Here is a 14,684-nt window from a genome sequence, read left to right as displayed (position 1 = left end):
AGAACAAATGCGAAAAGATAATTGAGTAGAATCAGATTGAGAAACAAGTTCTTCACTATCATTTCAGACATAACAAAATTTTTAACAGCTATTAATAATATCTTACATCAGAACATCTCACTAGAACAAGAACACAATCTAACTCACTCAAAGCATCCACATCCAGCGAGGATACCCCAAAATTGCATCAACCCACATGCCCAACCTATGCAACAAGAGTGCTGGCGGTTGTAGACTCACTGCAAACCAAGAAGTTGAATCAGTATTGCAACATAAAGCTTAGGGAAAAAAACCATAAATACAGGCATGATATAGAGGGATAGACACACATGGTACATCTATAATCAAGAACAGTACAAAGTAAAGTAATTCAATCACATGGAAACCAAATTAAAATGTCCCTTTCTCCGCTGAAAAGTTTTTCAGGATGATCTAATGCTACGGCATAGATATATACACAGGACATTGCAAGCTAAATCATTTAACGAAATGAAAATTATACAAAATCTAACAATTCCCTCAAATTTTGAATTAGAAATGGTTTTGAGCAACCAATGCAAAGGTATTCATGCATTACAGAGAACCAAACAGACACGATATTCATTGGATCGAAAAAAAACCATGTACATGAATAACCTTTTGTAATGGGATCATGAGATTATGGTGATAACTAATAAATTCATCACTTGCACCATAAGATACTGCATAGCAAGCCAAGACAAACATAACATGAATAAAGGAACAGATTCAACAATCCAAGTTCACCAACTAGACATTAATTGCAACAAAGCTCAGAGTGCGATCTTGAAAAGATGTAAATTGTATTTGGACCATGTACATTGAACGCAATTAGCATATGAAATCACCGTATCACCCATTGACGTTTTGTAAGAACACAAGCAAAAGGATATGAACATAAATGCAGACTTACTATTTCCAGACAGGAGGAAGCTTCTTTGTTTTCTTGTAATAGCGAGCGAGCCTGTGAATCCTGCTCTCAACAAGGATCAACCTGAACTTGGAGTCTTTGTCCTTCCTGTTTCTCTCCAAATGCTTGCGGATGGCAACAGCCTTCTTGATAAGGTGGTACAAATCCTCAGGAATTTCAGGGGCAAGACCTATTGAAACGGTAAAATAACAGCACATAAAAAATAACCCCACAACCAATGCTTTAATCTTTGTCCAGCAAATTGGAATTTGCAAGGGACAAAATGCTTTGTTGCAAGCAAGAGAGGACAACAAAACTGACTAATCATAAAACAAAAGAAAGAAGAATATATTACCGTGAGCCTTGAGGATGCGCAAGATCTTGCTTCCAGTAACGCTCTTAACCTGAGCAATACCATGAGAGTCACGAAGAATGACACCAATCTGAGATGGGGTCAAGCCCTTCTTTGCAAACTTGCAAATGTTTTCCTCAACCTGAACACATTAACGTCAAATGACAAGAAAATATTCACGGGCATTTCTGTCAGCAAGGAATCTGAAAAGGGATTAAGGACTCACATCTTGAGCAGAGATCTTGAGCCAGCTTGGTGGGGTTCTCTTATAAGGGAGAGCTGAGGCAGAAATACCCTTACTGCAACAAAGAGAAAATGTTAATATCTATATAAGTACACGGACAAATACAATAGAGAGACAGAGAGAGAGAGGAAGGGAAAGATACCCGCGACTATGCATGCGACCCATGTTGACGGCGGCGGTGGCGAGACCTCTCTCTTTCCTGCTAAGGTTTTTTAATGGGCAGCCGGCAACAAGACGCTAGCGCAAACCCTAGCTTCCTTTCTATATTTTCACACACTACAAATGGCATGGATGTCCTCGGGCTTGGAATTTTGTTCCCTTTTCTGATCTGGATCAAGAGAAACGTGGACTACACTTTTGTGCTTTGGGCTAAGACCCATGTTCTTTTAGGCCCTTTTTCATTAGAGTCTGATAGGCCTGGATGCTAAAAAAATCAAAGCCTCGCTCGTTTTTTCTTCCTCCGACTTCCCTTCCCCTTTCCAGGGCCCAACAGTACCGCCTCCCTCCCCATCAGGCCAGCACCAATGATGAACACATCAAATAATTGCAAGAATTGAGTGTGACCACGAAAGCCATTCAAGTCAGAAAAGAACAGAAGGTATACATAATTATACCCGCATTTTTTCCCCATTCGGACATAATTGATTTTCTTAGGCATTAAAAGGTATTCAAACATGGTATGTTTTAAATTTTTAAGTAAAAGCTCATTAGTTCATGGCCTATACTTCCCTGAATTCTTAAAATCCATTTGTGGTTGACAGCTTTTAGAGTAATAATCACGTCTAACTTGATTATATCTACCATAAAAGAGAATGTCTCGCTCCATCATACCGTGTCTGAAGTCTGATCCTTCTTTTTTAGTTTATGACTTTATATCAAATTCTCAAACAGAGATATCAATCTCGTAGAAAATTGACGCAATATTTCTTCATTGTTTGGGCCAGGGTTTGGTCAATCATGTTAATGTTTTGGGTCCGTCTAATCTTTATAACCACTCAAGCGGCAGGAATTAATTAATAGCTGCAGAGTCCTTTATTTTATACTCTTTTTTTTTTTTGAAAGGCAAAACCTTTATTGCGGAAAATGAGAATATAGCAACAATCAGCAAGCAGTCGGGGACCAAATTGCCTGCAATATTTGTTGTTGTAAAGGAAATTACTCTCCTTGAGACATGGCACAACCCTAAATTCTAAATTCTCCTTCAGGCGCTGTCACTTATTGGACAAATGCCTAAGCTCCAAATGATAAGAGGAACTGCCCCATTCTAACTTTAATAAACAGCTGAGCTGAGTCAGTCTGGTTTAGAGTCCATTCCCTAACCAACTTCGAGAATCCACAGAAGGGATTAGAGGTCGTTTTTACTAATCATGCCAGCCAGATTGCTAGACATTGGCTTCAACCTTTTTTTGATGAAAAAAAAAAAAAGAAAGAAAAGAATAGTTAATTGCTTTTAGGCTATGATTCTGAGGACAGCGGCTTAGTCAAAAAGCCTCTTGCATTTAATTTCAGTTAGCTTGATTAACAAGTGCCCTGCGGCTTAATTACTTGAATTGGAAGATCCAACAAAGTGATGAAAAGCTACACTGGTGTGCTAAATGACTTGCAAAAGCTACAAAAAAGGAACTTCAGCATAACACTTTGAGGCCACGAGCCCATATTCATTGGCCACAAATTTTCACTTAAAGAATAACTATAAATTATAAGTGTTTTCTTATTCTGTCGGTCTATTTGTTACAAAATACAAATATAATCCATGCCACACCCTTTTGCTACATGAACTCACAATTAAATTTAGGCTATTTTGTTTGTGCTGGTAATGTGCATGCCCATTAGTTTAGTATGTCTTGAAGGAATCGATAATGGATATCCATGTAATCACATGTGATTTAAATTGTTGATAATTTAATAACTGTGTGTACATTGATTTATGAAATTCCAACCATTTATGTAGATAGGATTCCTGTAAGTTCCATATGAATCTCCTAACAAACATATTTCATGAATTAATGTTAAAATCTTTCGATGTTTGACCTCATGCAAATATCCTTAAAGTACCCCAGCCCGTTGAATGATGCCCACAAATAACGCTATATTTGACATCTGAGTTTTATTAAATTATAAAAGTACTGTGTGATGTTAATTTTGTATTTGAAGCACCATCTACTTCCACAGCTAACAGTTGGCAATGTAAAATATCATCCTCTAAAATTCTTTTTTATTTTTATCTGTATTGACAATGCACCTGTTCGTGAAATTTTATTATACTAAAAAACTAAGACTATTTTATTGTTGTTTTCATAATCTACAATATAAAAAATTATTCTCAATTTATTTAATAATTTTTTTAAAAAAATAATATCAAATAAATTTAAAATTCAAATATTAATATTGATAATTTTTTCCTTTATTTTCATATTACAATTTTATTTATACATAAAAAAAAAAAAAACTTCTACAGCCTCATTTATACGAAAAAAAAAAACTATATACCTTTTTATGTGAAAATTAAAATTTTCAAAACGCAAGCAAGGCAATGGATATTGAGGTGGTCGGTGTGTGTTGGGTTTCTTAGACCTACAACCTACAAATAAAAAAAATATTATGTTTGGGTTGCTTAGATCTACAACCTAAAATTAAAAAGATTTCACATTGGATAAAGCCTTCTGACATCACTGAAACCGCTTAAAATCATCAAAAATATCTTGAAAGTATATTATTTATAATTTTTTTTACTATGATATTATAATTATTTAATCATAAAAAAATTATCTAATGGTCTATTAGTTATAAGAGTAGACTTAATAAAAAACTTGGATGGATCTTATATAATTCTAAATTATAATTAATTAATTATACTATAATAATTATAGATAAAATGCTTCCACCTTCTTCTTCTATGCTTCCTTTTCATTAATTCACTTTCTTTAAAATCTCTTCGCCCTTATAGACCACCGTTAATGCCACTACTAGTAGTGTATACCAGACAACCCATCTGCTCTCTGTCACCAACTCTAAACCTCCATGGAGTAGCCACCAAAACGACCATCTACCACCCCAACCAAGACAAGCATATATATCAAACAATCAACAATAAAAAAAACCCCAGCCAATAAAACGTATCAGCATCTTCCTCATAAAAGCAGCAAAAAATTGGTTGCAATGGCTACGAAGGGTGGATGTAAGTGAGATTTTATAATTGAGTGAACAAAATAAAAAGTCACCTAAAATTAGAAAACTAATTTTGTAATTTACCCAAAAAAAATGAATTCATTACTGCTTTCCTTTTAAAACATGGGGGGCATATATTTGAATTTCTCTTTTTTTTTTTCAAATTAAAAATAAAAGTTTATAACAAAAAAATAAGCTTCGATTGGTGATTTTGAATTTAAAAAACTAACAATAGGGATAAACAAGACTAATTAATTAAAACCATTGAAATTCCACATTTTTGGAAAGGAATAAATGAGTAGGTTAATTAGAGAAGATGGCCTGAGCTAAAGGCAAGAAGAGGTGGAGTGGAGTGCAGGCAGTTATGTCAGATTCTGTCCTTTCTGAGCGACTCACCACAATCAGATTGGTCCAACAAATAGAGTAATAAAGTTTGTACCATTTCGCGTTTGCTCATATATCTATTTATTATTGAGTTATATTTAATGTTCGTATATAAATTTTATATATTACAAATAAAATAGTAATATCTTATTTTAATAAATAAATAAATAATTTTATAGAATTTTAAAATAAATATATAAAAATTTTCTGATCAAATTATCTTGGAACTCAATGTACAAGGTCTTACGCTTGAAGTTTCGCGTTAACATAGTAGCTTTTCAAATTCGAACTTCTTTACGGAGCGGGGGAAGGAAGATTTCTCCAATGCACAGAATAACCACATGGCTGACACTCCTAAGTACCGTAACAGACCACCCATAATCAACCATGTGGCATACGTAGTCCTGTGCTCTCTGTCTAAAGTTTCATGGGCCCCATCTTTCTTGTACTGATTGATATGGGCCATCGATACTTTTTTCTAAATCATACTACTAAGACTGGATTTGAATGAAGCGCGATTGAGAATCTTTTTTCTGTAATTGTACGCAGCTATCTATTTAAGTAACATTATCACGATTAAAAAATAAAAATTCTTAGACATAGACCATCTTTGGTTTAATTAAAAAAAATAAGATTCAGTGTGTTTAGTTCAAAAATTTTCATAAATTTTTTTTTAATTTTAATGATGGATATTTTATTTTTATATTTGATTTAAAATAATTTAATTACGAAAAAAAATCAAATTCTTAATAATATCTAAAATCTTGAAATCATAAATCATATCTTATGATATTTTAAGATTTTGAAAGAAAATATGCTTTATTTTTAAATCTAACTTGAATAAAAAATAATAAAATAATTGTTATCTCATTGAAAAATATGTTTGAAAGTGATTAAAACTCAGTTATAGATTTTATACAAAAAAATATTTTTTATGTTATAATTAAAACATTTGGTATGAAGAAACATATTAAATAATCATTTTATACTTTTATAAAATGAATTATTTAAAGCATTTATATATAGAAAATGTCTTAAATAATTATTTTATATTTTAGAGTTTAAGGTTGATGTTTTTATAAAAGAATTATTTAAGGTGTTTTTGTATAAATAATATCTTAAATAATTTTTTTATATTTTTATGAAAATAGTACAAAAATACCATAAATAATCTTTTTTATATTTTAGAGTTTAGAGTTAATATTTTTATAAAAGAATTATTTAAAGTGTTTTTGTACAAAAAATGTTTTAAATAATTTTTTTATATTTTAAGGTTTAGGGTTAATATTTTATAAAAGAATTATTTAAAGTGTTTTTGTATAGAAAAAGCCTTAAATAATTTTTTTATATTTTTATAAAAGGATTATTTAAGATGTTTTGTATTGAAAACGTCTTAAATAATTTTTTTATATTTTATAAAATAGATTATTTAAGATATTTTTGTAAAAAAATTATTTAAATAATTTTTTTATATTTTAAGATTTAGAATTTAGGGTTAATATATTTATAAAAAGATTATTTAAAGTGTTTTCTTTATAAAAACATCTTAAATAATCTTTTTATAAATTAAAAGATAATTATTAAATAATTCATAATAAAAAAAATATTTAAGGTGTTTTTGTATATAAACGTCTTAAATAAATTTTTTATAAATAAATTAAAGAAATATTTTTAATTTTTTTCATGATATAAAAAAAGTGACAAACGTATTAATTAATCTTTTTTTTAACAAATTTTTCTATCAATTTCTTAGACTAAAAAAATGGCCAAATAACTTAATTGATGATATTTTATTTCTAAAAGTATCATTTATTATTTAAATATTTATTATTAATAAAATAAAATAAAAAATTATCATTATATATGTTAAGAAAATTATGATAATTATATAAAAATTAATATTTGTTGATTTTTTCTAACCAAAAGAATAAATTTAAACACAAAATATCTTGAAAATAAAAATAAAAAGCTTTGGGTAGCATACTTTTAAGTCACATTTTTTCTCGAAATCCAAGATTTCGTTAACCAAACTTTCCCTAAATGCATAGAATATACAATCCTAAAGTCCCTATCTGCATTGCAAGTAAACTCCAACAAAACTAAAAAAACACAACCATGGTGACTCACACAGGCAGCGGAGATGCCGAAGCACCTATTGAAATCCTTTCAGACCCAACTTGAGACCCAAATCCAAACCAAACATGCAACCTAACTCGACCTTATTGCCTCTCTCTAAAGTGTGGACCCTAACTCGCATCGTCTCCGCCTTTAGCCACTGCCCTATCCCCCCCCCAACGACACTCCAAAAGATCTCCCACCCAGTTCAAAACCCACTATGCCACCCGCGCCCAATTTGAGGGAACTCGCCGTTGTTAACCTTGAATACGGTGATAAAATTGTTGACGAAATTCGAGATTTGTTTATGAAAATAGCTACATCCTATGGTTATGGAGAAAGAAGAAAATTAAAAAAAAAAAAAGAAAACAAGATATGTGTTTTTAGTGAGGGAAAAGTGACGGGAAAATGAGAAAGAAAGATAAAAATGAAAATAGTTTATTTTTGAGAAAATAAATATTTAAGATTTAAAAAAAAAATTTTTTCCTTAAATGCGCACATGGCTTTCTTTTTCTTGCCACCTATATTATTGACAGATTTAATAGACACGTGTATTTCACTTTCGGATTTTCGTTAAAAAATTCCTTAATTGACATATTTAAAAACATTTGATCTTAATTTAAATTAAAAACTAGTATTTAATCTTCAAATAATCCCAAAGTTAGATTTTAAATTGAGAATTTAACTGAATTTTCACTTACGGGAAGGGTGCAGTGAGTTTGCACCACAATTTTTACATTAATCCAATTTTATGCCCACATTTAAATTATTAGGATTAAAATAATTTTAATAAATTAAAAAAAAAAACAACATCCTATTTCCAGTCACATTATTTTATTGTCTTTAAGCAATTAATTTTTAATATTTTAAATGTTAAACAAAATTAAAATATGCATCAACATAATTTTTTCTTTATTTTTTGATTAATATCTTTAATGATCTTTTTTTTTTAATTTTATTGTCATCATTACTTTTGCATATAAATACATATTTCACTATTACATCATAATAATACTCAATCTTATCACTACTACTATTTTTATTTTTACTAAAATTAATTTCACCAACAATTCAAATAGACCTTAATGATGTGCTTAGTACACGAGATAATGATAAGATATAATAAAATAATATTATGAATAGAATTAGATTAAATAATATCATTTTATTTTATGTTTGATATATATAAATATTAGAATATGATGATTTATTTAATGGTTAAAATTATCTTTTTTTAAAGTTTATATAATTTAAATTTATTAATTTAATTTTTAAAGGTATAATAAAATATGTAAATTTAATCTTATAGAATAAAAATATTTTTTTCTATTTTGAGAAAATTAAATGATCTTATACCAAAAAGATGATTAATCATTCTTGTAATTATATTTTTTTCTTTAGATATAAATTAAATATAATATAAAATAATTAACATTATAATCTATTCATTATCTTATACATTAAATATGACCTAAATACTGCGACTACTAATTTCTTCTCTTACCCAAAGATATGCTCCAGTCAAGTCAAGAGAAAGAGCTAACCATATTGGGTTCAATAGTCCTTAATTTTTTCCTTAATCCCATTTCCTCCTCATAGGTTTTCACAGGTGATGCTAAGAAACTTTAAAAACTAAATAAATGCTTCACTCCTACCAAATTTTGTAAAGAAAATATTGTATAAAGTGGCCTAACCAAAAATTTATGTCAATGAGGTTAATATTATAAAATTATTTTTTATTTACTATATTTTTTACTTAATACAGCATTGAAATAAAATTAAATATAAAAGAAAATATCTCATTATATAATACAATTTTTAACAAATACAAACTTTCTTACCATTCATCTAATGGAAGTTTATCTGAATGATTTCATTAGTGGTGCTATATAATTTTTTTTTTCATTTTTCTCTCACACCAATCAAATTATTAAAAATAATACAAGTAGCTAGATACAATATTTTTTGTTTCTTTTATAATGAGATTATATTTGTATTATGAATAATTAACTACATATAAAAAAAATACAATAAATCAATCATTTATAAATTGAGTTAAACTTATATATAATATGTATTGTAGAGATAATTAAGAAAAAAAAAAAAACTATAGTTCTAAGTGTGATAACAACAAAATGAAAGAAAAAATTTTAACCAAAAAAAAAAGTAAAAAATGTGATTAATAAAAAGTCAATAAAAATACATGCTAAATTTTTTTTCAAATTCACAAATTAAACTTATATTTGCAATGAAAGAAAATTATTAGAATTTCAAATTAAAATGAATGTAAAAGTGAAAATGAAATTTATTTTTAACCCCTTTTTAATGAATTTTGATAAATTTTAATGGTGTAAAAGGAAAAAAACACTAATTCTTTATACTAATTACATAGTATTTATTTTTAAAAATTGAGTGGTTCCATTGCTCTCAGGTAGCTAGTCCACTGCTGCTGTGCTAGTGCTATCTTTTATCAGGGTATTTTAATTGTAAAAGAAAAACTTAGTAGTAGGTTATAGGTTTATGGAAAACATAAGTATATTTTATCCACAAAGATTAGTGTTGTTAATAAGAAAATTTTGTTTCTTCCTTTGTCAATTAAAGTTTAATTTTTGAAAAATACTTTAAAAGTAAAACTTTAAATACACTAAATCAATAACAAGGAAAGAACTTTTAGATTGTCTAAAAAACAGATTAATATAAATTTGAAAATAAAATGCTTCACTGTTTTGTGTGAATTTTTAGTCTAAATCAAATGAATAGTACATTGTGAAGACATTTGGTAGGATGGAATGTGCTTATACTTTTAGCATTTTTAATTTGTTTGAAGCATATTTTTATGTTTGGTATGATAATTTTTTAATGTAATTTTTTTAGAGTGAATATTATGAATAATATTTAAATATTATTGTTAAATATTTAATATAATATTTTAATTTAATAATTTAGAATATAATATCAAACTATCAATGAATTAATTAATATAATATTCGTCTCTAATATAATTAGTTTCAAATGATGATTTGTAATAAATAAATAATTTTTAAATATTATATTATTTAACATATTCATAATTTAAATATTATATTAAAAAATTTTAAAATTTAAATATCATATAAAATATTTTATTATAATTTAAAGATTATTTATAACAATATTTTTCTTTACGGGTATCACTTTATAACATTAATTTGTTAGATAAAAATAAAAAAAAATTACTTTCCTACGTAATGAAAAAGTAAACTCTTTTTTTTTTTCAATATCCTAATCTAACTTTTTTTTTTTTTTGTGTATAACAAACATTATGATATTATCTTCTCAACAATCATATTTCATTGAAATCATGATATAAAAAGATACCAAACTCAAAATATTTGTTTTTAATTGGAAAGAGTCATAAAATTTAGATCGTAGTAATCAATATTCTTGAGTGTGATTATTGTTGTCATTTATAATGTTGTTGGCAATTGCTGCATGCAAAAGTCCTAATTACCAGTCATTGAGTAAAATATTGTTTGTTGTATGAGTAGACATACACTAGGCCAGCTTCCCTTGCGAAGTCTCTTTATCAGAAGGAATGTGGAGAATGCCAGAGGTCAATCAAAGTCTCCTCCTCTTCATCACCTGAACTAGAAACACTAGCATGCAACTAAGCCTCTATTGTTCTTCTTTACTTTTTTTTAAAAAGTCAAAAAATCCAACGGCTCACACTTTTTTTTCTCATGTTTTTGGTTGTAACCTCTCTTTTTGAGCATTATACGTACACCTTTCTACTGATAGAAAGCATGTACATCAGTGCATTTTTGTCTCTTTTTGTCCGAGAAGGAGTGTGACTTGAGAACTGAGAAGGAAAACAAAAAGGACAAAGAAATCCCACTATTGTCTGTGAGACAAGAATCAAACAAACAAGTAACCAGCTAAAAGGATTTAGAAGCATTTTTTTTCTTTTTGTTTTGAAGAGCAAAACATCCCATTTTCTTCTACCATTTTGAGTTGAAAGTTTGAAACCAAAACAATGGATTTCACAGTACCTCTGTTTCTTTTATTTATTCTCCTCGCAACCCAATGTTGTTTCAGTGCAAATACTGAGCTGAGAGCACTCATAGATATGAAAGTTGCTTTAGACCAAGATGACAAGTATCTCTCTTCATGGACCATTAATGGTGATCCTTGTGATGGCTCTTTTGAAGGTATTGGCTGCGACGAGAAAGGGCAAATAGCTAACATTTCTTTGCAAGGGAAGGGGCTGTCTGGCAAAGTCTCACCGGCTATTGCTGGGTTTAAGCACTTGACTGGGCTTTACTTGCATTACAACTCTTTGTACGGAGAGATACCAAGAGAAATAGCTAAGTTGACTCTGCTCAGTGATTTATATTTAAATATGAATAATCTCTCCGGTGAGATACCTCCGGAGATTGGTGACATGGGTAGCTTGCAAGGTTAGTGCTATTATATTTTTGTTTATAAATTTTGAAAGTTTATTTTTTTATTAAGAATCGATTTTTCAAGGTTGGAAAGCTTTATGCTCTTTTTTTTTTTTTCTTGGGGTGTGTATCTTTTTGCTCTCATGCTGCTTCATGTCGCCTATTTAGCATGGGCTTCTTTGTTTTGCACAATGATTTGTTTGCTGAACTGAAAGAATTTCAAATCTTGCTATGTTTGGATTCTGAGAAAATTTATTGACAGACAGTGAGACACACTGGCATCTGCCTCAAAATTACTGTAATATTTCTCATTTAGGAAAACGAAATAACATGGTAAAACTTAAAATCTACTCAAGCGTGCCTCTTATTAACATTTCCTTTTTGTCCCTGCGGCAAACAAAGTTTAGCTCCCAAGGTTGGATGTAGAGCCTTGAGGAACCTGAAAAAGATTGAACTTCTAACCCATGATCCATTTTGTATCTTGGGTCTTTTAAATCTAATCTTCACTTAACTGGATTTTTTTTTCTTTTCTCTTTTTGCGTATACTCTGCAGTTTTGCAGCTCTGCTATAACCAGCTTACAGGAAGCATACCCACACAGCTGGGATATTTGAATAAGCTTAATGTTCTTGCCCTGCAGTCCAATCAACTTACTGGTGCAATCCCTGCAAGTTTAGGGGATTTGGGTACATTAATGAGGCTTGATTTGAGCTTCAATCGTCTCTTTGGTTCAATCCCCACTAAACTAGCTGATGCTCCCCTGCTTAAAGTTCTAGACATCCAGAACAATTCTCTTTCTGGCAATGTTCCTCTTGGTAATCAACTAATCATCTTTTTATTATATTTTTGGTTGATATTTATCTTGATCTTGTGCCAAAAGATGAACTCCATTTAATTTTTTTTCCCATTTGTTCTAGCCCTGAAGAGACTGAAGGATGGCTTCCTGTTTCAACATAATCTGGGTCTATGTGGGTCTGGTTTTTCATCACTGAATGCTTGCAATGCTTCTGATCATATTAATCCAAGCAGACCTGAGGCATATGGACCAAGGGCAACTGGTCTTCCTAGAGAAATACCTGAAACAGCAAATATGCAGTTGCCTTGTGAGCAAACTCAGTACTCAAAGCCATCAAAATCTCAAAGGGGTCCTATTCTTGTTGGGCTAATTGTTGTCTCAGTTGCATTATCAGCTATAGGAATCCTCACATTCACACAATATCTTTTCCGGAAACAGAAGCTTGGTAACTCATATGAAATTTCTGAGAGCCGCCTTAGCACTGATCAAGCCAAGGGGTTTTACAGGAAGAATGGCTCACCACTCATTAGCCTTGAGTATGCTAATGGTTGGGATCCTTTGGCTGATGGCAGGTATTTAAGTGGCTTCGCCCAAGATGTCTTTCAGAGCTTTAGGTTCAATTTAGAAGAGGTTGAGACAGCTAGTCAGTACTTTTCAGAGGTAAATTTATTGGGGAAGAGTAACTTTTCTGCAACCTATAAAGGGATTCTGAGGGATGGATCTGCTGTTGCGATTAAAAGCATCAGCAAAACTAGTTGCAAATCTGATAATGCAGAGTTCTTGAAGGGATTAAATATTTTGGCTTCATTGAAGCATCAGAATTTAGTGCAGTTGAGAGGATTTTGTTGTTCAAAGGCCCGGGGAGAGTGCTTTCTCATTTATGATTTTGCCCCCAATGGGAATTTGCTGCGCTATCTTGATGTGAAGGATGGTGATGGCCGGGTCCTGGAATGGTCCACAAGAGTTTCCATTGTTAAAGGCATAGCCAAAGGTTGGGTTAGTTTTGCCTTTATGTATTGCATGTTAAACGACTGGTTTCTATTTTCTAGTTAGATTTGGTTAATTATGTCTCAATGCTTGCCCATATGGTCTATTTTCTAATTAACTTCTAATTTAATATTGCGGTGATATCAAATGCTTTATGTTTATGATAGACCAAGTTGAGAATCCTTTTTATCAAACTTTTGTGTATATTTCCCTTGTGCTAAAAGACCAAAATTTAGTTTATGGTTGTTCTTGGCTCAGCTTTACTGAGCTATCTTCTTTTCTGGAGCAGGTATAGCATATTTGCATGGGTGCAAAGTAAACAAACCCGCCTCTGTTCACCAAAATATTTCAGCTGAGAAAGTGCTCATCGATCAGTGGTTCAATCCACTGCTTTCGGATTCTGGCTTGCACAACCTCCTTTCTAATGACATTGTCTTTGCAGCACTTAAGGCCAGTGCTGCTATGGGTTACCTAGCTCCTGAATACACTAGTACGGGCCGTTTTACTGAGAAGAGTGATGTTTATGCATTCGGAGTTCTTGTCTTCCAAGTCCTTTCTGGGAAGCGAAAAGTCACTGGCTTGGCACGTCTTGCAGCTGAATCTTGCAGATTCCAAGATTTTATTGACCCAAACCTCCATGGTAGGTTCTTTGAATATGAAGCCGCTAAACTTGCAAGAATTGCTTGGCTTTGCACTCATGACTCTCCTATAGAAAGAGCATCCATGGAAGAAGTAGTTCAAGAGCTGGATAACAGCAGTAGCTCTCTCTAGTTGCTTCAATTCTTACCTGACCAAATTTTCACATGGTGATGATAAGCTGGAGATGATGTGTCACAAACTACTCACTGGGGAAGAAAGGCGCATGTTTGTCTTGTGAATGTTGTGCATTTACTATACCCTAGTGATGAAAATTTTAAGGGGATTTTCTTGTGAAATCAACCTGAGTCTTCGAAAATTTTGTAAAATGGTGGATTTTCTTTTATTAGCAGAACGGTTTGAACTTGAAATATTTTGTGCCTAAATTATGGCTGCGAATCATAAATGTCCTCCGATTGTCCTAGGAACTGGTTTTGAAATTTTAAGCAAATGCCAAAATCGTTAGGCTGGGCCAAACGGGATTTTTTTTTTGGCTTTAGTCAGAATAGACTACTCAGGATCGGGGAGATACATTCTTGAACCATGAAAATTTATCACGCTCCTTGTGCACACCATGAAGCAGAATGATTAATTAGGCTTCTTAATAAGGGCCTATTACTGTATTTTCCTCGCTTCTTGCATTCCTAGTTTTCT

General features: G+C 30.8%; 2 protein-coding genes across 2 annotated transcripts; one reads left to right on the top strand and one right to left on the bottom strand.

Moving 5' to 3' along the window:
* Positions 1 to 8: 8 nt before the first annotated feature.
* On the bottom strand, positions 9 to 1,818 carry LOC111288477 (small ribosomal subunit protein uS15-like). Its single transcript, XM_022879386.2, has 5 exons — positions 1,667 to 1,818; positions 1,507 to 1,579; positions 1,284 to 1,422; positions 932 to 1,118; positions 9 to 239 (listed from the first exon to the last, which is right to left on the bottom strand). Exons 1-5 carry the CDS (start codon positions 1,687 to 1,689, stop codon positions 206 to 208), a joined length of 456 nt encoding a protein of 151 aa, XP_022735121.1. The 5' UTR covers positions 1,690 to 1,818; the 3' UTR covers positions 9 to 205.
* Positions 1,819 to 11,097: 9,279 nt separating this feature from the next.
* On the top strand, positions 11,098 to 14,452 carry LOC111288469 (putative proline-rich receptor-like protein kinase PERK11). The gene is made up of 4 exons (XM_022879376.2): positions 11,098 to 11,627; positions 12,166 to 12,426; positions 12,529 to 13,398; positions 13,684 to 14,452. Exons 1-4 carry the CDS (start codon positions 11,204 to 11,206, stop codon positions 14,163 to 14,165), a joined length of 2,037 nt encoding a protein of 678 aa, XP_022735111.2. The 5' UTR covers positions 11,098 to 11,203; the 3' UTR covers positions 14,166 to 14,452.
* The last annotated feature ends 232 nt before the right edge of the window (positions 14,453 to 14,684 follow it).

The sequence above is a fragment of the Durio zibethinus genome, chromosome 17, assembly GCF_047325235.1.
Source record: "Durio zibethinus cultivar Kanyao isolate XHJ-2024 chromosome 17, ASM4732523v1, whole genome shotgun sequence".
Classification (NCBI taxonomy): domain Eukaryota; kingdom Viridiplantae; phylum Streptophyta; class Magnoliopsida; order Malvales; family Malvaceae; genus Durio; species Durio zibethinus.
The sequence above is the reverse complement of the archived record's forward strand: the minus strand, read 5'-3'. Positions and strand labels throughout refer to the sequence as shown.

Excerpts from the sequence above, each read along its gene's own strand:
- LOC111288469 (XM_022879376.2), top strand. The coding sequence starts at position 11,204 with ATGGATTTCACAGTACCTCTGTTTCTTTTATTTATTCTCCTCGCAACC. Across the intron at positions 11,628-12,165 it reads TGACATGGGTAGCTTGCAAG|TTTTGCAGCTCTGCTATAAC; the intron begins GTTAGTGCTATT and ends TATACTCTGCAG. Across the intron at positions 12,427-12,528 it reads TTCTGGCAATGTTCCTCTTG|CCCTGAAGAGACTGAAGGAT; the intron begins GTAATCAACTAA and ends CATTTGTTCTAG.
- LOC111288477 (XM_022879386.2), bottom strand. The coding sequence starts at position 1,689 with ATGGGTCGCATGCATAGTCGCGG. Across the intron at positions 1,423-1,506 it reads TCAAGATCTCTGCTCAAGAT|GTTGAGGAAAACATTTGCAA; the intron begins GTGAGTCCTTAA and ends TAATGTGTTCAG. Across the intron at positions 240-931 it reads CTTCCTCCTGTCTGGAAATA|TGAGTCTACAACCGCCAGCA; the intron begins GTAAGTCTGCAT and ends CTTGGTTTGCAG.